At 37.0% G+C, this 25,848-nt stretch overlaps 2 protein-coding genes across 2 annotated transcripts in view; one reads left to right on the top strand and one right to left on the bottom strand.

The window, feature by feature from the left end:
• Window positions 1-4,784, bottom strand: LOC146167014 (gap junction gamma-1 protein-like). Its single transcript, XM_083388769.1, has 7 exons — window positions 4,545-4,784; window positions 3,469-3,676; window positions 2,512-2,549; window positions 2,009-2,128; window positions 1,413-1,587; window positions 196-347; window positions 1-141 (listed from the first exon to the last, which is right to left on the bottom strand). Exons 1-7 carry the CDS (start codon window positions 4,782-4,784, stop codon window positions 1-3), a joined length of 1,074 nt encoding a protein of 357 aa, XP_083244895.1.
• An 11,876-nt stretch (window positions 4,785-16,660) lies between these two features.
• Window positions 16,661-25,848, top strand: part of LOC146167015 (uncharacterized) — a 31,443-nt gene continuing 22,255 nt past the window's right edge. Inside the window, exons 1-5 of the mRNA XM_083391082.1 lie at window positions 16,661-17,039; window positions 19,502-19,605; window positions 20,482-20,539; window positions 24,166-24,296; window positions 25,259-25,586. Of these exons, the coding sequence (XP_083247208.1) occupies window positions 16,940-17,039; window positions 19,502-19,605; window positions 20,482-20,539; window positions 24,166-24,296; window positions 25,259-25,586 (721 nt within the window). The 5' untranslated portion in view covers window positions 16,661-16,939. The remainder of the gene's footprint in view (window positions 17,040-19,501; window positions 19,606-20,481; window positions 20,540-24,165; window positions 24,297-25,258; window positions 25,587-25,848) is intronic.

The raw sequence follows: 25,848 nt of genomic DNA on the forward strand, positions 1-25,848 counted from the left end.
TCACATGAAGTGATCGCCGTCAAAATCGTTTCCGTCCTCTCCGGACAAGCTGCTCCTGGCGTAACCCACCCTTATACCAACCGCTCGTGGATAACCCCTGGGGTAACCGGGTCTTCTTCGTCTTCTTCCACGATGCCGAGACTTTCCCACGCTGTACCCGACGTCATAAAATTCCTCGTCATCGTAGCGGTCTGCGCCGTGGTGGCTGCCGAAGTGTGGCACGTGGTTGCTGATCTTGTACTGCTTGGTGATGTCGTGATGTCGGTTCTTCCAGGCCTCTGCTATCTTGTCGGTGCCAAGGTGAACGAGCTCAACGATGTTTACCACTATCATCATGAGGCCGGTACCTGCGTGTTGGCCAATGTTGGTTATGCGCTTGCAAGTGGATTTGAACACAAAAAAGGATGGGTTGGGGCCTAGAGCAGTGGTTTTCAACCGGGTGTATTGTACACCCCAGGTTGTACCAGAATTGTTAAAGGATATACCACATTGATGGGGTCTACTGGGGTGTGCAATATACCGCAATAAAATAAGCTTAACATCAGGTATCATAATAAATAAACCGATGTATTACATGACTGAATAATGTGTACAATACATGGCACCACATGTATTTAAGCCTATGTAGCTTGTAAGATATTATATTATATTATATTTGTGACATTATACCTGTTTGCAGTGCAACAGGGTGTATGTTTCTATAAGCTTAGTGCATTGCGTGGACTGGGATGTACAAGTTCTTTAGTAAACGTAAAAGTGTGTACTGTTCCAAAAAAGGTTGACAAGCACTCACCTAGAGCACTGTTAACTATAGCTATACGGAGTAGAGGTTGGTCATTTCGAAAAATTATTGTGGACCATTTTGAATATAACTTGCAGACTTTATAAATGAAGAAGTTATTCTAAACAAACGTAGATTTGAATCGTGTTGTTGGCACTCACACCCCACTTCACTTTGTTAAGGAGTGGAATCCCAGCTGATGCTCTCCACAAATAGCTTTACTATATGTCGCCTTATAGTTTAAAGCCTTTAAGTTTACAGTAGATTGGTGAATAGCCTAAAGTGCAAAAAGCCAATAGGCTGCAAAATCGCGAAAAAAAATATGCTGGGACTACACAAAATGGCAAACCCAGTATATTTTAACTGTTTTTACATTAGTCCTAGAGACTTGTCAGAAGGTCGCCATAGCTTTCTAGTTTCTGTTGAGTCTGTAAAATATCTAACGTTCCTATTTGTGTCACGCATTTAAAATTACATCAGAGCAAACATCACGCTTATCACAAGCTTCACTTACAAAATATTCATGTAAGCCTAAGATATATACCCAAAACTAATATTAGCCTGAAACTATATGCCAAAATAATTGCTCGAAATAGATTCGCGTGTTACAATAAATTATCTGTCGTTTTACCGAACATTATCCATAGAATGACAGTCTTTTCCTTTGGTCTTGAAACGTAGCAATCCACAACGTTCGGGCAGGGAAACCTTGCACACTTAAACAACTCTGGAACCCAGAACTTGTACACGTAGATGTTGAATTGGGCCACCATGAAACCGATTTCGATAAACAATCTAATTAAAACCTGTTAGAAAAAGATTGTTAGGTCCTGTCTTACAATCGTAAAGAAAATGTATGTATATATAGGTTGTAAAGGGCTTTGGACGTAATAAAGAGCTGCGTGTATGCAGTTTCGATCTAATATGCAGTTGAGATCTGAGTTAAGATAGCATGTAATTAAGGTATTCGGAAAGAAGGATTCACTCTGCTAGGCGGTCCATTGCTTCTTTTACGAAACGATTGAAGGACAAAAACTTACTATAATAACGAAATAAGCTTAAAAAATGAAAGATTTGTAAAATTTTATTAATTTCTTGTATTTTTTGAGTCCCCGTATAAGGATCAAACAGTTAATGTATGCGTGTTGTGTGTGTTCACAGTCTTGGAGACCGACTAAGATGTTATTAGGTACAGTAAACCTTGTGAACGTATTAACGTGTTGTTACCTGTGCGACGTATACCAGCAAAAGGGTGGATGGGGTGTCGGAGTTGAGTTGCGTGGCCACCACTTTGTCATCATCGTCATCATCTTTCTTTTCTTCCTTTTCGCCCTTGTCTTTTTTATTCTCATCGTCGTTCTTAAATAAGCAACAAAAGTAAAAAAATGATTCATTACGCACTATATAGCCATGTCGATGTACTTCAGTAGGGCAAAAGATAAAATCATATATAACGTCACAGGTAGGTTTTTTTGATGGTTATTCGAAATTAGACTGAATAGTATTTAAAAAGTCCACAGAGCAACTCGCGATACGTTTAACCCGCAACGTAGTATACGTTGTCGTAAATGTGTAGGCGACGTACGTGTAAATTTGTTTAAGCAACCGTCACTTTTTTTTCTCCCAGTGGTCGTAAAACTCGATTTACCATACCTCTGGTCTTACGTTGGTTACATTCGAAACAATTTGTAATGGTATTCGTATTTTAGGTAGACAAGAAACAAACTTACCCCTTTGTCTGAAAGGGGGTCATCCAGCGCGTTGTATTCTGTAAAAATAAATAGTATTCGTTGTTACTTAGATACAAGTTATTAAACAGACTATAAACTTGATGGACAGATGATTTTTATTCTTGTTTTAAGCGAGTTAATGACAGAGATGCTTAAAAAATGTAAACCTAGTTTTCATCGACTTTTCGTAAATTTACCTTTGCTAATCAAGATAAATTTTTGACAAAATACTTGTTGGAGCCAAATCGCAGATGATTTATAAGAAAAACAAAAAAATAGAGGGGCTATTCACCAAGCTTGTTGAACTTTTTAACGCAACACAATAAAACCAATATTAGCCTGACATGTATATGCCTAGAAATAGTTTGACGGTGTTATGAGGATCTGCAATCTTATAAAAGAGGGGTAGGCAATTATTTTTGACAAAGAGTCGCATAAGAGACACATAATGTCCTGACGGGCCGGATCTAAACGGGCTTTGAAATACACATAGTATAAAGTGTGATTCCTTTACAAAGCTAGCTTTAAATATTTGAGTTTAGACAAGCTGGTAAGAGTATTGGAATAAGTGAACATACCTTACATGTATAATTCATACAATAAAAGATGCCAAAAGTACAAAAAAGGCATAATTCTGTTAAAAAAGTATTACAAAAAGTAAGTCGCGGGCCGGATTTAGTAGTTTGCCCAGGTTTGTTATAGAACATCAATCAGATAATGATAGTATTTTCCTTGGGCTTTGGAACTCCGTGAATATTAAGGCACAAACCCAAGTATACTGTTATTCGAACCACTCAAGACCACCCGCTGACAGCGACCGTTTGACATTGAAGAGCGCTATCGCGACACTCGGAGCAATAATTTCGCAATCACTAGCTCGGGCGCAAAGTTCGACAAAGTTCAACTTGCCCCGACCCAAAAGGCAAATAGGCCCGAGGCCGAAGCGCCACTATTTACCCGGCGGCCCGCTCCCCTGCCTTGATATCCTCGTCCCGTCCTGGATGGCCAGCACTCGATTCTCCTCCCTCGTTTTTTTTGCCTTCTCCCTCCGCTCCTTCTCTTTCTCCTGCTCCTCCTGACGCATCTTCTTGGCTTGCGAGATCTTCTCCAGCTTGTGAGCGACGTACACCATGAACACGACCATAGGAAGCGACGCGCACAGGATCTGAGTGGTTTAGGTTTGGTTAAGAGGGCGTGACCTCGCGAAGTTATTAAAATAGGCGTAACGTTTGATGAAGTCTATAACTGCAGCCTTCGAACGCTGTTCAATTGATGCGTTCATTAACGGTACAGAGAGTATCTTTGCTGAATGTCTGATTATCGTATTAGGGCAGCACTTTTTTCCTCTTGTTAAAAGCCATTATGATACCAATTGCATTTAATAAATTACTTGTAGTGGCCCATCCATGCTTATAGTGGAACATTTTTTGCATAGGCGCGATTAGCAAGAAAGAACAATAGAACGGTTTGGATAACAGGTTTAATGCAAGACTAAACTTTGTAACCAAAAATACATCAGTACCCAGAGTCGCCTTTTTGTGCTTTCTGAATCGAAAAACTCAAGGTGCTTTTATACAAGTTATGGTAACGAATTTAAAGAGAAGAGCGATATATAAATACAGGCCATTGTTACATGACAAATTTTGACTTTACATGACTCATTTTTGAAAAATTACTCTCACCCTTGATATTGTTTCGATGCATATTTCTCTTTAGGTATCTCATAGAAATGATTAAACGCTGACAGACTATATTAAAGTCTATTTTTTTTTTTTTAATATTCTATATCAATATTTTCATCTGTTGGCTGAAAGCAGTGCCATGTGCTTGCCTAAACGCTGAGTTCACTACAAACAAATCAACACAAAAGTTGGCAAAGCGGCGACACTCTTTAACGTGAAACTTGCTTGGCTAAACCTATAATAAGGCCCGGCTCCAATATCTCTTTTCTGCGTCGTTTAGCTTTAAGTGAGTTTTTTGATCACGCTTCCTTTTTTGAGTCCTTAAAGCTTACACTAAAACCACCAACCCACCTGCAGAGCCCAAAGCTGGACGAGCGAGATCGGACTGAATTCGTTGAAGCAGACGTTGGCACAACCTGGCGTCTCAGTGTTGCACACAAAGTTGTCCTGCTCGTCTCCGAACACGTTGTCGGCGATTGAAACCACGATGAGGAACCTTAGAACGAAGAAGAAGGTCACCCAGAACTTGCCCACCAGAGTGGAGTGCTCCGCACCTTGCTCCACTAGCTTCTCGATGATGTGCCAACCCATCTTTTGAGGATATCAGATCGCGTATGAGTCGTATGTGTGTTGCTTGTCTTGGTCTTGTGGTTTCGCTTTTGTACAGAGAAGATTGTATTTAATGTTTCACTCGAGGCAACATTTCTATTGAGAACTTTATTGAACAGAGGATCCAAGAGACGTGACACCTGAATAATTATAAAACTTTGTTTGATAATGAGGCGACCAAGGGAATGATTTAAGTCATTAGCGAAATATGAATGTGTTTTTTTTCCTACATATTATACATCTTATCTTATAGCGATAATCCATTGTTTGATACTAAAACCATCAACATAAAAAAACACTAATTAATTTAACAGGGAAACTTCTGCCTTTAAACACATTTTTGTAATCTAAAATAAGCTAATTTAAATGGTGTAAAAATACTTTTAAATCTATTACATCCTCTACAGCTGAAAAATATCTCTAAATGTATTTTTTAAAAGTCTATTTGTTTCAATGCTAAAAAGTACGTTACGCCTCCTTGTCATTTTTCATAACGCTCAACAATGCAACAATCTGGCTTGTATATTTACTTTACATATCTTACCACAAGGCACAAGCAATACGTCCTCAAGTTCTAACTTACAGTCATCTCTCCAGGTCGCAAATTACACATCGAGACAATACTATACTCAACAAAATACTGCCTTTCATTTTCGTAAACGGATTCCTGCTTAAACAGCTTCTCCGTAAGGTTAAACAAGTAGCCTAGGGCGGTACGCGTTTTCTTTTGTTCCCGGTTTGTGAGGCCAAACTCCAAATCCAACCATTTGCCGGTCCCGAAGCTCGTACGACGTTGCCCAAAGCGCGTACGAATAAAAAGTTACTCATTACTCAAGGAATAAATAAATATTGGCCCAAAAAGTCTTGAGCAAACACTATACGATCTAAGGTATACGCCAGCCATCGAGCTATTCCCAAAACTCTGAAGAAGACGCTGGCACGGTTATATAACAACTCTATAAAAGACTTGTTTTTTAATTTAATTGTTTCGATAATATCTATTAGAAATAGGTGTTTCTATTTCTATCGTGTCGTGTCATTTATTAACATCTTCACATATAGCTGTTGGTTGGCGGAACTTTGTTTACCCGTATCTAAACTAGAGTCTTGGGTCGGTTAACATAAGACATAGCGTTTCTTACGAGCGGGCGTTTTAATATATGTGTGCTCAGTGTTACAGCGAACACGGGTTGCGTTTTAAATCTTTTGCTATCTTCAGCGTGGTGTCTTTTAAGAGCCGAATCCTAAGGTGAATATATCGTAGATATACCAGCTGCGTAGTCCACTGGCAACTTAACGTTAATAGATCTAATTAATTGTTCATTATACATTTTAAGCACAACGTCAATTGGTTTAACCTCTACACTTTATATTTTTAACTTCAAAAATCAATTTCTTTACATCGAAAAGTAACATCTTAACGCAAATAAATATCTTAACGCTTATGTGTTGCGTTCTAAATATTTTTCGGAAACTGACAACATCAATGATATGGGGAATTACTCTTTTAAATTCTCGAGATATTGAACTTATTAAAAAAATATTAAAACAAGAGAAAATTTTAAATTTTATTTTACTGATGACAAAATCAGGCGCACGGAACTTTTAACAGTAAAAGCTAAGTCAGGCAATTAAATCAAATTTCCTCCACACCATTGAATTATCAATTTTTTTTCCAAGTCACATAATTATTCCACTCAGTACAGACGTCATTATTTTTATATAGCTATGTACTTGAAATAACCAAAACAACAAAAGGCTTTTCGTTTCCTGGAACTTTTAAAATGTGTCTTAACTTAACTAAAAACTAAATCTCTAACAGTTTGGTCTTCTAAAAAAAAACTCGCAAACAAAATATTTAAATTTGCCCTAGATTCACTTTTAATTTAATTCACCCCAAAGCACCTCCACCTGTGTATTGTTTAAAGTTCTCTTTAGTCTCATTCATACCTTCACTGATATTTCACGACGACTAGCCTGGCTCAAATGAACAGATATATTCTCTCCTTCTAGCGTCACTGGCAAACACGCAAGTCACAAGGTACACAACTGGCCTAAGTATGTCATCACCAAAAGCGTCATCTTTTACTAAACGGTCATTTCTCTTTGCTATGAGTCGAACCACATTCACAATACCAAAACAGATTTATACCGCGGCTTTTCCCGTTACAAAAATCTATATTGCAATAAAGTTATTTGTATAAACTTTGATTTTTATTAAAACATGTATTGCATCTCCGCTGCATACAAATTGTTTGAATGCAAAAATTTAGTTCTTTATACGCTATTTTTATTTGAAAATTTTGCGCTACTATAGATATAAATCGTGATTTCACATTTTTTTTCTGACCGAATTAACGTTGGCAAATTTTCGCTCGCGGACATTTTGGAAATAGATTTTTTGGCCAAACCTGAAAAAGGCTTTGGGACAAATGATATTTTGCAAAACTGAGATTTTTTCGCTTAAGGTAACAAAAAAGTCTGTTGTATTTAATGCTGATAAGGTTGAGTTAAGGATTTTCACTTGATGAACTTGGTCATTGTTTGAGCAGTGATGTAGCAAGCCCAAATTGCCTAATAGTCTTTACATCGCTGTTTTACAATAAACGTACATTTGCAACGCCGTGTATTTACATGCCAGAATATAACCCATTCGAGACGCCTCTCTGATTTAAAATTGATTCCGCAGTGATTTGCCATAGAGTTTGTATTTAATTTTTTTTTTTGAAATCACCATTGCTTTAGTTTTATGTGCCAAAAGTCGTGAAAATAAATTGGGGTTATTTGCATGAAATGAAACACCTGTTTTAAAGACTGTCTGTTTCACCTGTGCATTTTTACAGGAGCTCCGGCACACCTATGTGTATATATAAACTTTATGTAAGTTAACCGCAAGTAAGACGCACGTTAAGCCCTTGGTTTGCCCACGCAAGTCGTCGCTATTTCGCATTTAAACCGCGCCGAAATGAAATCAATGATTAACCTTTGGATCAGACTCTTGTCCTAAATAACTGGGACAAGGTCGTTCCTCTGCCCACGTATGCAAGGTATGGGGCGAGTGTGCGTGTGTGTGTGTGCGCAAGATAACTGGTGTGTATTTGTGTGTGCACGAAGCGGTTTCGTGGAAACTTTTGGTCACGTCGTCAGTAAAGCAATCAAAATCAAACAGTTTATTCCCGATGTTTTAAAAATCGACATTTCTTTGTATTGTTACTATGGGATGGTGAAGTCGTGGTCTCACAATATATAAATTTCTGTAAATACGGATATTTCGTATAACTTAATTCCTAACATTGAAAACTTTCTACAAACAACTATATAGGCCAGGGTCACATTACTCTTTAAAGATAGTATTTGAAAATTCGGTCTTCAAATCGAAGCCAAGCATAGATTTTCCGTTACTATACTATATTAACGTTTCTATTTTTTGTTTTAAAAATATTCAATAAAATGTATGGACCTTATAGAGCTTTTCGACAAAAAAGAGGAAGATTCAGACCATTGTAGATAATTTTTGTCATTCAAAAATAGTTTAGCTTCACAACTTGTTTTTAAACCCGCTTGTTCTTTTTAATTTAGACGCAGTTTTATTATTTGACGAAAAGAATACGCAGTGAAAATGTGTTTTCCGTCCAGTTTATTGGTTTTGAACATTTTTTTGCATAAGTTTATACATTGTATTCATCCAGAGTCTGTTAACTCCTAATGCCTGAACCAATGCCTTAAAAAAGCAATTTTGGTCGGGTAAGCGATAGGACGGCCACAACTCACATACATATAGCATAAGAATCAAGGCTGACTGGACAAAGCCTATCCGCCTTAGACAAACAAAATCGCAAACAGTCTGCAAACATTTAACTCTCGACGAACGAATTTTGTGGCTCGATGAATCAAGGCAAAAAGGGTTTGACCAATCTATCTGTATAACAGACATGGTAGGGTAAGATAGTGACACGGGTTACCGTTCGTTACAAAACTATGTAGTTAACGGTCACATATTTAAGCAAGTTCACAGGCCAAACCATATAAAAATTTATTCGCCAATAAGGTAGGAAAGTTGATTTTCCTAAATAAGCCATTTTGTAATCAGTCTATCAACCAGATTTATAACTCCATGCGAACCTTGTTTACCTTATAATAATGCAAGGTGTGTACAACATTTTATCGTTAGGATTCATAAACCTTGTATGATAAAAATAGTTATAATTGACGAAATCAACGCCATTTGTTTTCTCTCCTGAATCTCTGGTTTTGTTTTTCTCTCCTGAATCTCTGGTTTTGTTTTTCTCTCCTGAATCTCTGGTTTTGTTTTTCTCTCCTGAATCTCTGGTTTTGTTTTTCTCTCCTGAATCTCTGGTTTTGTTTTTCTCTCCTGAATCTCTGGTTTTGTTTTTCTCTCCTGAATCTCTGGTTTTGTTTTTCTCTCCTGAATCTCTGGTTTTGTTTTTCTCTCCTGAATCTCTGGTTTTATATTTCTCTCTTGAATCTCTGAATAAATTTGGCTTTGTTTGTCTGTAAGTCTCCCATATATGTTTCAAGCAAGAGAGATACGGAACACTGTCGCGCACTTTGCTCCGTCTTACTCCGGCGAGACGCTCTTAAATACAAAGAAAGTCATTTGCTCCCAGACAGAAAAAACAGCGTTCTTTCTATAAAAGAAGTCCGGCGCAATAAGGACGCGTCGTCTCAATACTCATACGTGTTTGTTTTTGAAGAATAACCTTTATACTATGTGTTTTTCTGATTTCTTTTTGACCCGGCGTTTTACAAAACATTCTTTGTTCCTCATGTAAACCCTTATAAAAATAATGCCAACCGTGAGTTTAAAACCAAAAAAACTATATGCAAAATTCCGGTAAATTTCACGAAAAAAAGTACTTTTACAAACATATTTTTTACTTTTAAACGTAATTGTTTCTTTCGGTGTGTTTACTTACGCAAAATATAGACAGAATTATCAAAATATCGCGTTTATTGCGTCGGTTTTAATAGTAAGCAATTTTTACTTTCAAACTGGTTACGGATTTGTTTTATGTTGAACGTCGTTTGGTGCCGGGATACCACGTTTACTTGGATATCAAGCAAGTCGAACAATAACTGCTGCCACACTTCTTGTAATATTAACACAATTTGACTAAGCACTGGGAAACTTAAACTTATATCGTACAACAAACCTGCCTGAGTATAATTTGCAACCGATTTGAGCCAAGCCTAATAATTTCTGACAGTGTGTTCATAGCCACGCAAAAAATTAGGCGGCGTTTAGAAATATCGGCTGCCAAATTTACACCAGGCTAGCAAATTTACAGGACACGTTACAACGTAATACACAAAAGCAAATAAAGTTTCACAGCATAATAATTGTTTTACTTTGTTTAACCACGCAAAATTCAAATAGATTTATAATATTATCGCGCTTCTAACAGTTGTAATTGATTTGCATTGTCGGTATAACACGGGTAGGCCTTTACCAGTTAAAAACAAACTGGTTAATATTCCATTTTAGTTATTTCGTCTAGTTAATTATATGTAAAACTTATGTTTTAAAACAGTTCGAACAAAAAGGTTAGAACAGTCTCGCAAAAGTTTTTTAAACTCTCTAAAGCAGTGGTTCACAAACTTTTTTAGAAAAATTGCGCAACGGTCTCTCAGCAACTTTTTTAAATTGCTCACGGTCCCCTAAAAATATACACAAAATAACATTTGTTTTTAATGGTATCAATTGGGTGCACTTGCATGGGTGCACTTGCTTCTTTGCTATCAGCTCGGCTATGTTAACCTCTAACAAATCACTTTTTTGTGTGAAGCAATCACAAACAGTTTTAAATTTTAAAACCATGACCGTACAGCTCACAGTGCCAGCGCAGCAAGCTGTAAAAACGCTCATTAGCACAATGCAATACTGTGACGCCACAATGGACAATTCAACTCAAAGTGTACAATAACGTGAATGAGCAACTAATCAGCTTGCTTTGGAAAAGTAAGTTTCCTGAATTTTTTTTGCACAAGAGGTTTTCTTCTTTAGGAGCGTCGTTTTGATTTTTTGTTAGGTGCTTCGCGGTCCCAGAAAATTGTCTCGCGGACCCCAGTATGAGAACCACTGCTCTAAAGGTTAAACTGAATTCATTTCTATGCAAAAGGATTTAAAATTAGATATAATACGACTTCGCTGCAAAAAATAATATAAATCTTCAAGTTTTAATTTGGAACAGCACGAAAACACAATAAAGATAAACCATTTTGTCATCAGTCTATCAACCAGATTTATAACTTCATGCGAACCTTGTTTACCTTATAATAATGCAAGGTGTGTACAACATTTTATCATTCACGTTATTGTACACTTTGAGTTGAATTGACCATTGTGACGTCACAGTATTGCATTTGCTAATAAGAGTTACGTTTTTACAGCTTGCTGCGCTGTCACTGTGAGCTGTACGGTCATGCTTTTAAAACAGGGTTGCCAGTTTGGATTTTTTTATGTTTTTTTAAACAAATACTCGAAATGGTAGGCTATTCGAAAGAAAGCGCTAAAAATGTGAAGAACAATTTATTAAATGCTGATAAATTATATATAATGAAATGTAAATTAGTCATAATAGAAGAAACCTACATTTGTTCTGTTATCAAATATCGAGCGGATTAAATGATAGACAATGCAAAAATGATAGACCGTCATCTTTATTTTTTCTTAACAATTTCAATAGACACGTAGATTAGTCGTTATAACAAAATCATGTTTTATTTAAATTTATTTTTCATATTTAGACAACTTACCAAAGAGCTGATCTTGTTGCTTTATCATTCTGAAGACCAATATTGAAAAATGGAAACTAACTATATGTTCTATTTTCTCAATTTCCAATTTAATTTATAAAGAAACGCAAAGATCCTTACAAACGGTTATGGAAAAAAGCTTTAATTTGAAACAAATATAGTAAGAATAGAGTCCAAAGAAAATTTGTCGTTTAACGATTTAAAAATCCGAATGAAATTCTCACAGACAGATAGATACCGCTCCAAACCCTTATCAAACTAATTTAAAACGTTTTGTCGCTCTTCCCTATAGGAACGTGTGTTGTAATAGGGCGTGTCGAGTGTCATCCAAAGTTGCTTGTCACACTCGTCCATATTTTGTTTGTTCTGTATCTATATGAGCGCTTATGAGGAGGGCGACGACCCGTTCAGTGCCACATGGCTACATCATTGCACATATATACATTTCCACTTGTGACCCTCGACGGCTTTTATTGTTTGCGCCATTTATTCGCTGGTCCCTGTACACAATTGGATCAGGTAGTAATATATGATTTTCCATGTTTTAGCCGTTTTGGATTCTGTTTCCAGCAAATAATAGGGTTCTCCAAACTGCTTATGTTTTTCCAATTTTAGTCTCATTGCTAGAGTTCTTATTATTTTTTATAGAACAAAATACTGTAATATATTTATTACTAAGTTTCTGCTAATTAATTGTTTTCAAAGTAAAAAACAACTACATTTTGGTAGAGTTAAGTTTTCGGGAAAAAATTCCAGTTTTTGGAAATTCGAAAGTGTTACTATAGGTTTATATATTTCAAGGTATTGTCCAGAATGTGACGAAATCTTATTTTTATTTCGACCTGTTAACAATTGTACACATTTTGGCTGACGTGTGTTTCATAGATCTCACATTTTTTTATTACCACATATAGTCTTTTGGTTAAAAGGGCGTCAAAAGAAAAGTTCGTTGCAAGGCAACACTATTCTTATCACCCGGTCTAAGTATGTTTCTAACCCTAATTTTAAGTAATCTGGGTACTTACAAAATTAAAAAATATGTATTTAGCATCCTACTTTTTATCAACTGTGTGAATAATTTATTTTTTTTTTTTAAATATGACGATTATAACAGCTAAATGTCGCAACAATTCGTAGAATTTGTACAGCACTTGAAATGTTTGCTCTCGTTTTGTTAACCCACTCCCACGCATATGCAATTATTTGAGAGCGGTTCCACTTCACAAATAAACCAAACTTTCTGTTAAACGATGGATTGGTTGCAGTGTGTAGAAATATGGTATCGTTTATCCCGATATTTTAAACTAGAATTGTTTAGAAGCTCGTCCTATATTAAAATGGCATCGGTCCCGATCGATAAGTATACTTCAAGTTCTCACTTCGGTCGTGACTATAGTTAGGTTACACATTGTTGAAAGTTTCAAGTTTGGTTCAAAATAAAAATGGTTTAGATAAAAAGGTAGACACTACATACATTTTGTTTAAAAAAAAAGAGATTAGTTAAATAAGCAAACGTCACACATCATTAGCAGGTAATAGTAAAATTCTAGCTGCTAGTTGGCATCAAGTGTTGTAAGCATGTGTGGGGATTTAAATGCGTTATAATGTTAGGCCTGTTTCTTTGTATTGCCGCCTTCAGCCTTCTGAACCCTCTTTATTTCTCTCCAGTAAAACTAACAAAAATTATCATTTAAGATAAAAACGCGTATGGCCTTCTCATTTAATGTATATTTTCGAAATAATTAGTAAACCTTTTTAAGTAAGCTAAACAATACTTAACGAAACATTAATCGTATAAAGATCATAAAAAAATAAATAAATACTAAGAAATAAATAAAAGCGTTAGCGCTTACTTTTTATGACCTTTGAACTTTTGTGATAGCACCATTCCGCCATGTTTGGCTCACGTAACCAATCGTAATACGTTTCAATATCGTAATACCGCCTATAATATTGTTTTTCTGGCTAATTTATATATTATATTTCTACAACAGGAACAGCATACTCGTATTATTCCAACTGCTAATAAATCTGTGTACACGATAACGCGCAAGTAATATATGTCGTGGTTGCCTATATCGGTAAACCTTATTTGTTAATCAACCTTTTTCGTCTTGGAAAACAATTGCAAAGAAAACAGCGAGCGTACCGTGCTCCCATGGGGCTCTAGATTATCCCAATGTGTTACGGCGTATCGCCGCAATTATGAAATTACGACACCTGTCCCCGCTATCGTTCGATTGGCGAGAAAGAGAGCGGGCAATTCTCTCGGCCCAATCCGTGACACTCTGGCGCGCTCCGGATTAGCGCTAATTCTTATTGAACGCTTCCCTAATCTCTTCAAATCTTGGTCGTTTGGGCGTGCGTTTGTGGATTTAGGCGAGTACTTTTCGTCGGGCCAACTATAATCTCCAATTGCAACATATCGCAATCCACATTTAACTGTAACGATTTAGTTTACGGAAACCCTGGTGTTGATAACTTAATTCCACCATTTTCTTGCATAGTTTTTTGGCAGCTATCTCGTCGCATGACCGTTACTGTATAACTTGTGGTAAAGCCTTAATTGACATCTTCAGTTTTATCGAAGTAAAATGATGTTTGTACGTATCCGCTAGGTGGAGTTTTAACGCTTCGTAGGTTTTTATACCTTTGTACTTTTTGAAATGTTTCCAGATTTGTTTTAAAATATATATTGGCGCTCCAAATGGTCTCTAAGTTTTAGTCTCTATTTTTTTATTTGTTTTATTTTGGAAAATGAGGGTCTTTTACTTTGCTATGCAGTTGTCGCAAAGAAATACATTTGGTACTGTAATGGTTAGCAAAAAGCGTTAAGGTTATGGGTAAATCTACAAATTCACAACAAACCCTTAATGTGGCTAATCGAAATCAGTCCGCCTATTAGGAATTTTAGCAAGAAAGGCAAGGCTAAAAAGAACGATGCTGTTTTAAGATTTTCCGTAAAATACTCGGTTTCTATGAAGGTTGTGCTGTATCTCGGCCAGTACAGTTTCAAGAAGATCTAAACACAATTATACATTTGGATTAAATTGTTTTAGTTACGACAACAGCAATGAAGAACAAACCGAATGAAGTCTTGCTGTGGTGTCAGAAGCAATGGATTTGGTAATTATATAGCCTTTATTTCCAAACGATGAAAACAAACTGATGCAAAAACGCAGTCTAACACTTTGTAATCAAAACATGTTTGCAAGGTCCGTCGTTCAATACATGATCGAAAACGCTATTTCAATTCAGAAACAAAGCGTCGAAAGAGTCGTCCCTCGGGCGAAAGAGCTGCGCCTGTTCGTTTCTCGCTAATCTCCCGCGAGAAGTGAGCTAAGCACGAAACAACAGAAGGCGCACGTTTTGTTGTACTTTTTGCTAGGGTTGGTGGGCGAGTTCCAAAGATGCTGCAATCTTCTCTCACCGCAAATAAAAAAAAAATAGACGGAAAAAACTTCACCCAAAGCTTAATTCTCTTTCTCCACGTTTTACCTGCTCTTGATTTAGCACAAACAAAAAGATTTAGCACAAACAAAATGATTTAGCACAAACAAAAGCACTACACTTCTTACTTACATTTAGCACAAACAAAAGCACTACACTTCTTACTTACATATTAGTTTTAAGTTAAACTAACATCACAGTCAAAACTTGCTGTTTTTCATTAAATCCAAAACTGTGAACATATTCAAATTGATACAGAAAGTCCCCTGGTATCAAAGCGCACAAGAATTAAAAAACGGTTTATGAAAGGCTTAAAAAGCTGAGATTGCTGTGGAGTGTTTACATTTTTTTCGACATTCCACAATCCTTGTAGAAATGTTCTGATGTTAATTTTGACAGCCCGCAAGAAAAATTTTTTTAATGAAACAAAAACCGTTTGTCAAACTCGATCTGTCTTTTACCGATTTAATGCGGCCATTTGAAATTTACCGATTTACTGCGTCGATTTTTTCGTGGATGTCCCAACATTCACACATACCCAATATCCCCACCTACCATTCAGTTTGAATTTTTTATAGTATTTTAAATGCTTTGAAAACTACTAAACCCTAGATTAAAGTTACAAATCAAAACGAACGAATTGGCGAATCTAGCAAATGGAAACTTTAAATTTCACCTGATTAATCAGATTAAAAGTTAGAGCAAAACCTAGAGCAATTTATATTTCCTGTTTTGTTTTTTTTAGTTTGATTTGCTCGAGGGGCACGCATGACGAAAATATAATTTTCACGTGATAATCGAACCCCTAACCACGTTTCAATTTCTTTCGGAGTTGTTTTAGTCATAAATATTTCTCTGTACATCTCTTATTGGCCACCAATTACCGAGGCCCGTAGTTCGACAAATTCGTGATTTGGTCCTACGGCTGCGCACGGCATTTTTGAGGTAGAACGGCAGACGCTCCGTGTATTTCTGGCGAGTACATAAGGCGTATACGTCACAGCGCTACCATCAGTGCGAATTGACTGCGAAAATAACGACTGTGACATTTCGTGCGCGAATTTTAACAAGAAACATCCACCGAAGTAAAATAATGTGCTGTGCGTCGCCCATTGTAAGTTTTCCTTACAATTTTGGCGACAGGAGTTTTGGGAAAAGAATTGATGCTGCATATAGTCTTCTCATTAGTAAATTCTTTTGAAAAACTCTAAGCTGTTTAAACGTGTTTCACGAGAAGCCTAAGTGTCTGTTTTTATTCAAAAAAATATTAATAATTCAGGAGAGCAGTGTCCGTGTATATTCAAAGTTTTTGTGTTCTGATATATATTCAATGACAAATATTAAAAATGGACCATTAAGGTTCTAATTAGGTTTAATTTAATTGTTTTTCAACCTTTACTTATAATTTTTGTTATTAATAGTATTACCCATTGAAAAAAACATTGTTTTCCGAGGTGTTATCTTTATGTATTGGTTAACTGTATGCCATAATCAACATTTGATTTTTTTATTGTTTTAAATAGTAACGTTTTTTTATATCATTTTTTCTGAGCATTGCCCCCAAAAGATCAACACAGCCACCTCTCCCACCTTTTTCAAAAAGCTGTGTGTGTGCAGATCGAAGTAAACAGGATAAACTCTTAATCTTCGGCCTACAAGCGCCGAAAGGCTAAGCGCGTGGGCCTATCGCTTCGGATCTCCGCCCAAGAACTCTATACGTTTACGACTGTCGAGAAAGCGAGAGAAGGTTCTCTCTTCGAAGGCCTTAAAAGCCCGGAGGCTCGAGCCCTTGCTTTATGAACGTCGACGTTAAATCGGGGACGCAACCATTCGGAATACTCGCCGGCCGAAGCACCGGCCGACTGACCGCTGACTGCTGACCACTTTACTGGCCAGAGCCGCCTTTCAAGATGGACGGCGGACTTATTTTCCTGTTCGCCTTCTTAGGAATCGAAATCGCGCTGGTCGGAGGACTGGTGACCTACCTGCTCTACCGTCGCCAACCTCCTAGTAAGTTATGCTTTTAGTATGTTTAAAATACTACCATAGGCGTATTACAGCTATACACTCACAACAAAATTTTACGAAGGCAAACAATATATTTTCAATTGCCAAAAGTGTCAATGTTGTTTGAGCCACATTTTTTGTTTTTATTGTATATTGTAAGTAAAATTAAAAACAACTCGGTCGTTGTCGACCAAAGGTGGTATTTTTTCATGTTTAATTTGTTTTAGTTTTTTAAATGCCGTTCGTTGTAGCCTAAGCTTAGTTAGAATAATGAATTTAGGGGTAAATTAATTTAGGGTTAGGAAAATTTAGAATCCTGCTGCCAATTCGGCTGACTGAAAATCCAATTATTATAGGTTATATCGATAGTGCGTGTTGATTAGCATTGCGTTGTTTCACTTTAAACTACAATATTCTGATTTAAAAATCAGGACGAATCAATACAAAGGTCCACGGCATTTTTTTAAAACATTCAATCTCTATAGAATCGTTTTTGTTTTTGGTTGGAAGTGTATAATTGCCATTATTTTATCAAAATTTTATTTTCTAAACTAAATATAACAGGTTATAGTTAAATAGGCGAAAATCTTTGGTGGTTTGTTGTTTTAATACAAAATGTAATTGCATAGAGGAGAATACCCCATTTATCGCAAAAATAAACACCGTACTTTGCCCGAGTAGGCTTTTGAGTGATATAGCATTCATAACGTTCGTGATGTTGAAATAGTGCCCGACAAAAACAACAGATTTATCAGCATGCGCATTGAGTTTGCTATTTAAAGGGCGTGCTATATGTAAAAAATATTGAAGATAAAATCGTTGTAACGCCATTTCTAAGTTTTAAGATTAATGGGTGATCGTGTTTTTGTCAGTGCAAGATTTTGTTTCAAAAAAGCACAATGGGACGTTTATTAACGATGAGATATGTTTTATTTTTATTTTCTTTGACCTCAACGTCTGCCTAAATTACTTGGTTTTAACGGATTGCTTATTTAATATTAAAAATAAATAAATAGGTAATCACAAACAATATTGATACCCAATGTTGCCCAACCATCAAACCAGAGTCCAATATGTCGATTACAGATACCGGTAGCTGCAAAAACGCCTCATACCCCATGATTACAGTCGCTCGCGTTGCAAGCCTGCGCTATTACAGAGGTCATCTAGGCGTATTTACAGGCGCACATAACTTGCGCGTGATATCATATCAACTGCAAGTCTCCCGCCCAGGGCTATCCAACTATAAATGTCAGCTGATTTACATTTCGCGCAAATTGGCGATACCCGAGATTGCCGTCCAACGAACGTATCGCCTATACACCTCCGGACGCGGAGTTGGATTGTGCCATAGGAAAACAGTCGTCATGTATGTGTTTCTGTGTGAGTGTGTGTGTGTAGACGCGTCTACGTGTGTGCGTATGCTTGTGCGTAACCTAAAATCTGATTTCCAGCACTTTTATTAATACAAGATTAAACCTCATTATTTGCGGGCCTGAGCCGTCAGGTTACAATAGTGAAAATGTTGGGTGTATGTTTTCAAATTACTCCAATTCCATTTCAATTAATTGGTCTTTTTAGTTTTACGTGGCCTTGAACATTTTCGTTGGTCAATGTGCCAATTACTTACAAACACAAGTTATACCAATATTACTTGTTTCACGAAAACACAAAGCATGGCAAATCATTTCTAAAAAAACTAATATTTTAAACCGTGTTTGGATTGCTTTGACCAAAACACGAACCCGACCAATTTAATAGATTTACGGCGCACAAAATAATCGTCTCAATCTATTGTGAATCATCATTCCCAGATACATGGGGCTACTTTCCTAGGTCACAAGACGAAGTAGTCACCAAGTAACGGAATACGTCCTAGATAGAAAAGACTCTCGAAAACACCCACGCAATATCTTGTGCAAATCTGATGCATTAAAACTGAGAAAGGCAAGATATCGCCATGTAGTTTTAACTTTTCTACTGATACGATTACTAGATAACTCACACCCCGAAAACAACTTATTTAAATGTTAATATTTTTAATTTCGTCGAACAATAACACAGGAAATAGACGACAATAAGTACAAGTTGGAGTAAATACTATTTAGAAAGTCTAAGAAAGATTTACTTATTTTTTGGTGTGAGTTTAATATTATTTAATAAATCTTAAGAGGCAAACTAGTTTGTTTTTCATTTTTTGCGCAAAAGTATTTTTCTGATGGAATATACCGAGATAGCATTGAACATAAAATCACAACAGAGGCGCGCCAAACGCTTACCAAGCCAAAAAAGTCCACCAAATCTTAAAGATCCGAGCTGATAAGTCGAGCACACCAAAACAAAGGAGCGCGATTTATCCTCTCCTTCCTAAAAAGCTCGGCATCGACCACCTTCTATATCCTTGAAGAGCGAGGCTCAGGTCACACGTGCCGCGTTTGTTATTGCGTTTTCTTTTCCGTTCGCAGAGCCAAAGCCCAAGCCCAAGTCATCGCTGAAGCCCGACGGCAAAGTGGCGACGACCTATGGCGACCCGAACGACTCAAACGGACACGTCCTCATCAACGTTGACGTAAGTGCAGATCAACTGCCGCTGTGAGCGCACGGGTTTGTGCGATGTCAACGAAACCCCTCAAACAGAGAAATATGTGTTTTTTTCCTTAAACAGAGAATATGGATTTTTTTAACGTTTTTGACTTTTTTTCTAAAATACTACTAGGCGTTTTACATCTATTTACATGTAGGTTTAATAATGTTTTACGAAGACCAACAATATATTTTAATTGTTTGAGTATCAATGTTATTTTTGCCGCACTTTTTCTTAATTGTTTATCAAGTAAAATGTAAAACACGCCAAACACCAAATTTAGTGTTTCGTTTGCATTGTTCAAGTTTTCGCCGTTCTGTGTAGACCAAGCTTTTTCCTAATTTTAGAAAACGTAAAATTTTTATTTTTTTATTTTTAACTACATGTTTTTCTTTTTTTAATTAACATATATTATAACTACAAAGATAAGTCTGAGTAAATTAAACCTTATGCCGTTGTTGGGTAAACCTCAATATCCCAAAGAAAAGTTTTACAAGTGCTGTTCACCAGTTTTCAATCCTTTTTAAAGTCAATGCATTCCTGGTGTTTTTAAAATCCTTATAAGGACAAAAATTACCTGCTTTGCGTTCGACTTTTCTTTATATACATTTTGATGCCAGCAAAGCTTTCCTTAATTAAATTTTCTTTGGGGCCAGCGGAAATGTCTTACTGACCCATCGCTGCTCCGGCAATATTACATATAAGTTATTTTTCAACTTATATTTCGTGTGTTGCTTTTTGGCGCGAATGGCACCGCCTTTGGTCCAACGCATTATTTTAACGCGAACGTGAATTACCGAAATGAGGCCCCACCCTACCTCCAATTCCCACGCTCTTACCCGTGTATTGTTGTCTACGCAGGACAAGCGACCCAACAATGTTTCTCCGTCCAACGATTCCTCCGCATCCTCGTCGCCAGGTGAGTAACCATGGTAACTGTAATAGTTACCTAGCTGTTGGAATCCTTGCATTATTCTTCATCGATTCGACAGCTGAACGTTACTTGTTGTGAAGCGCTTTTTTTTTGCGCACAAAGCGTTGCTTGTCACCTTATTTCAGCAACGGCGGATAAATGTATTTACGTAGATTTCAGGTTTGGGAAAAGTGCTTCCATTTACGCATTGCTTTACCCTTTTAAGATAATTTCGTTGGTAAAGCTTGCCGGCGGAATTGCAATCTTGTACTTAAAATAAACTTAATAAATCTAATTTAAAATTTTTCGGTATTCACTTACCCTTAGATTTTTTACAGAAGCCCTAATTGCCACAATACGTGCTGTTATACCGGGTGTTATACCCAAGCTGGGATCCGTGAACCCCTTAAGGATACTTCAAGTTTAGGGGTTCCATAAAATCCTAATTGAAACTTGGTGAACAGTTAAAAATGTAGAAAAGTTACGCTTTGGTCTTTTAGATTTGATATCATTTTCATATTTGCATATGAGTTTACCGGATACAGATAGTTTAATTTTCCTAAAACGTAATCTCTTTAACTTTCATGACGACATTAGTCTACGCGAACCAAAAACAATTTTAAGTGGTTCGCGATAAAAAAAAATTCAAAATCACTGTGTTATACTAAAACATTGTTGTGCTTTTTCATATTTTTATAAAATTATGTTGTAATTTAAACAGCAAATTCTCCTCATTTACCTCATCGTATAGACTTTCGAGGAATTAATTGCCAAATGCTTGACGCCAGACTACAGACCAAAGCGTTTTTGTAACTCACCAATACACAATATTCATATATACGCGGGGGCAAAGATCATACACGCCTTTGAAGCGAGCAGCCGAGTAGCATAGGTGGGCCGCGTAATGGTGCCAAGAGCCTCTCTAATGACGTGGTCTGATTGCTACCCCCTCTGTCCGCTAATGAACACTTCCCTGCACTTGTTGACGTACCGGCTAATAGACTCGCGCGCGCCTAACTCGCCATTAAGCAATTTGATTTCGATGGGTCATTGTCGCTCGAAGCTGTTTTACGCACTGGCTCGCGGAATTTCGGAACAAGGTTATTACGCGATTTTTGTTTGGCGAAGTCGGCATCTCTTGACCTTTCATGCGCGCCTGTGGTGTGATCCGACCAGCGAGTTTTTCGCCTATCTAAAACCTCGGTTTATGCCAGTTCCATTAACAGCAATAGTGCTCAAATTTTAATGACTGCGAAAGTGGATCGCTGTAAGTAAAATAAAAAAACTTATGTTGTTTTAAGTGAAAAAAAGCTTCTTAGGTTCGAGCGAGGGCTAAAATCACAACATTGTAGATCGCAAATTGCGATTTCATCCGTAGCATGCCAAATGCAAATGCATCTATCTCTAAATTCGTTCAATTGGAGAACAGCTTTAAGGAAAATTCCTTTTGTTTATGTTTACATCAGTAACGCCTAATTTTAAACACATGAACAACATGTTTGTTATTCAACTATACTGGGATCTCGATGTGGAAAATAAATTTAAATAAACTTATTTCTTCAATTGTAAAATTGTTCTTTTTCCAGAAGAACAATTTTACAATTAAAACAATGCCTCGTAGCAATATTCAAAATTATTTATTTTTTTGTTTAAATTACACACGCACTTAAATCAAACCAATCTAAAAACGAAATATTGTAGTAATCTGAAAAACAGTAGACGCATGACAACAAACGAAAATCCCACGCACGAATCGCAGCCTGGGATTACGGCGTTTCGGGCAAGATTAAAACTGTTGCCTAAGACTCATCTCGTCTCCGTAAATCCTCTTTCGCTGACTATCGCAGAGCATATTTCCTCCACGCTTGTCAACGCAAAACTTGTGCTTTGCATTTACGCAAAAATGATACTGAAGTTAAGCCCAACAAGGGGCAGATCCAGGGGGAGGGGCACGTAGCCATTAACAAAATAAACGAAAATAAAAGTATTTTGTGGTGTCCCCACAACAAACTGTGTGGTGTCATTGAGGTTAGTTATTTAATCCATCACATTTGTACGTCACATTTGTATGTCACGTTATGGCGTAACTTGGTGCCGTCATTTCTAAAAGAAAATGTATGCCCTCAAACAAATTCCTGAATCTGCACCTGGAAACGCATAGTACGTTTTCAATTGAAAACCGTCCCGGGCTTATTAATGAAAGTGAGCTTTATTTCGTTTTTGGCAGAGATTATTTGTTATTGTATGCGTGCATGCGATAAAAAAGTGACATAAAAGGAATTTACAAGCTTTTATGCGATGATAATAAGTTAATTGAATTTGGGTACACTATGTACGGATCTGCAATGTAGCTTAATGATGAATTGCAAAGCCACAAAGGTCACGTAGATCGACATCATCTTGATTAAAACGTTAAGATACGAACGTCAGTTAATGTCGATTAACCTAATTTTTATTAAACATTAAAAATGTTCACCGTGAACAAATCCAGACTATAGGTTTTAGGAAGGCGAATGTTTACGCCGTGAACAGGCAAGTCTTGCGGCCTTTGCTTAGACCGAGCGATTTGCTTTTGCACAAGCCTCGGGGCCTCTGCGCGGTTTCGCGCGCTAAGGCTGAAGCCACGCATACACTGCTTCGAATATCAAGCATATCGCTATACAAGAGATTAACTCACGACCTGACATGCCTTTTTGTCAGAATTTCTACAGCTCTCCTTTTGCTGATTTCCACCAATTGTATCGAATGACCAATTAATCTTTCCCTGTGTTGACAACGCAATACCACGCTTTCACGGAAATCACCTGTTAAAGGAAAAATAAAACTTGAAAAAAGTCATTTCCTAAACCTAAATTATGCATTCGTAATGCTAGGTGAAGCAAGTCGTTGAAAATATCCTTGAGTTTTTATCGTTAGGATTTCTAAATTAGTAGTTAAAGCATCTTTAACTATTGCTAAATGTAACGTGTTGAATAGTAGCCAATAAACTGCACCTTAGCGAGTAGTTTAACAGACACACCTATTAATAGCCTGTCAACGCACATTAAAAAACAAACTCCATTTTTTACCTAGCTGTTATCCAAGCTGCCAATATAATTACCAGTCATTTTTATCGACGCCTTATTAAAGCGCTTGGGAATTGCATTTACTGATTAAAAAAAAACTAATTTCCGGGCGTTGGAAGTCACAAAGGTCTTTATAACATAAATAAACACCATAGCATTTCACTTGTTTTTATAGTTTTACTCGGTTTTACTTGGCGATGAAATAACAATACCCAAAAGCAGAAAAAAATTGCCGAAAAAAATCCAGACGGAGACGTCACAAAGTTACGTCATAACTGAACACGGTTATCGTTCGACGTAGTGCGCAAATATGAAACTAAAATCTTAGTTTAAATACATACAACGGGATGACCGGTAAAAAAGAGACAAAAAGAACATTTTACCGGAAAGGGGTACCTGCAAAACTTATTTTACCGTAACGCCTTTCCGGACCGTTCCGGCTTACTTCTAGCACGGATTTGCCTAATGTAAGCTTTCCAACATAACACCATCGTCACTAATTATTTGTTTACTTTCAAATACAGGCGTTCGCTTACATAGCTGTGACCTATTGTTCCATCATTTTAGATCCGAAAAAGAAGCTTCTGGATAGCGACAGCGACGTAAAGATCGAGATCGAACCATCCGCTCCCCCGCATCCCATTGTAGAGGAGGAGGAAGAGGTGCCTCCCTATTCACCACCTCATACTATTGTTCCTGTAAGTCCAATCGGATATTTACCAGTGTTGTAACCAGTCATTCTGTGGCACAAGTCCCAGTCAAGTCATTTGGAAAGTAACTTGAGTCCAAATCAAGTATTTTGCAAAAGTACCAAGTCAAGTCCCAGTTCAAGTCATGGATTGCTCAAGTCTAGTCCCAGTCAGTTCAATATAAGAGCAAGCTAATTTCAAGTCATGTCATTGACATAAAAGTAAAGCGTTAAACTATAAAAGTTGGTTAAATTGTCCGATTATGAGCAATAATTCAACGAAAAAAGAACACAAGCGCAATATACAGCGTTAAAGTTGTTCAACGTACAAAACTTGAGATAAATTTTAATGAAAAACACTGAAGTTCAAGTCAGGACATTTGTCTAAAAGACTTAAGTCAAGTCAAGTCATTTAAAAACAGTGACTCAAGTGCATTTAAGTCCAATGGATAAAAGTTATTACAACAATCATATTTCTCTAAGTTTGGAAAAGACTGATATTAAAGGGGTCCTTGTCACAGTGACGAAGAGGTTGCATATACATTTACAAGAAATTAAGAAACGTTTTATTTGATGTAAAAACCAACTATTTTTTAACAGGATTCATGAATGTTTTTGTTATTAGATATGGTGTAAACGCTTTTATTATCCATATGTTTTTCATATTGCTGTGCACAGTCGGTTGCTAGCATGTAGTATTATTGCGGCTGTCGTAAGTTATATTATCGCATTTAAATGTAGCTCGGTCGCAAGCCTTTGGTTAAGTAAAGACGTTCCCCTGGGTATAACAATCTGAAAATATATAGAAATGTGGTCCTTGTTGAAACGTCAAATTGTACCGCTTTACAGTTCTTATATATCGTTAGTATCGTTGGTTTTTCGTTAGTTTTTTTACGGGATATTATTCAAATATCTTTCATTTGCGATATTTTGTATAGAAACAATATTTTATCGTTTATACTCCTTTCGCAGATGGACAGGTCGGCATTTGAGGAGGAAATCGTCCCCACCAACATTCGCTCGCAAGAGGAGCATCCGACTCCCAGACCGCGCCAACCACGAGAAATAGAGGAGCATCTCGCCAAGGACATCGACTCTTCCGATGCCTGCAGCAACCAATCTGTTCCTTGTAAAGCTGTAGATGAAGATGTTGTGATCCCGATCGAACGCCAGGGTGACGAGGAGCGTGTCCCGTCTCCTCTCTACCGCCGAGCGTCTTCTCCATCCCCTGAGAGCCTCACGGAGGAAAAGAGAAGACCGGAAATTGTGGCTCATCAACCTGACGAGGAAATAGTTCATGGTAAGTCGCTCAACTGTGGAAAGGAAACTTGAAAGTCACCTATTTAGTGCCCCAACAAGTATTTGTTTCTAAAGAACATTTCTGTTTTACCTTGTTGTTCATTAAAAATCTTTGCACATTTACAATGAAAGCTATAGATAGTATGATACATCGACATATGTTTTTGTATGTTTTCTGTTTTCATTGGTCGATTTTATCGATTGTTCTGGCATACCGTGTTGAATAACAGAAGTTAAATAATGTTTTAAGGTTTATTTTTTTC

This window comes from Ascidiella aspersa, chromosome 1, assembly GCF_963924565.1.
Source record: "Ascidiella aspersa chromosome 1, kaAscAspe10.2, whole genome shotgun sequence".
NCBI lineage: Eukaryota > Metazoa > Chordata > Ascidiacea > Phlebobranchia > Ascidiidae > Ascidiella > Ascidiella aspersa.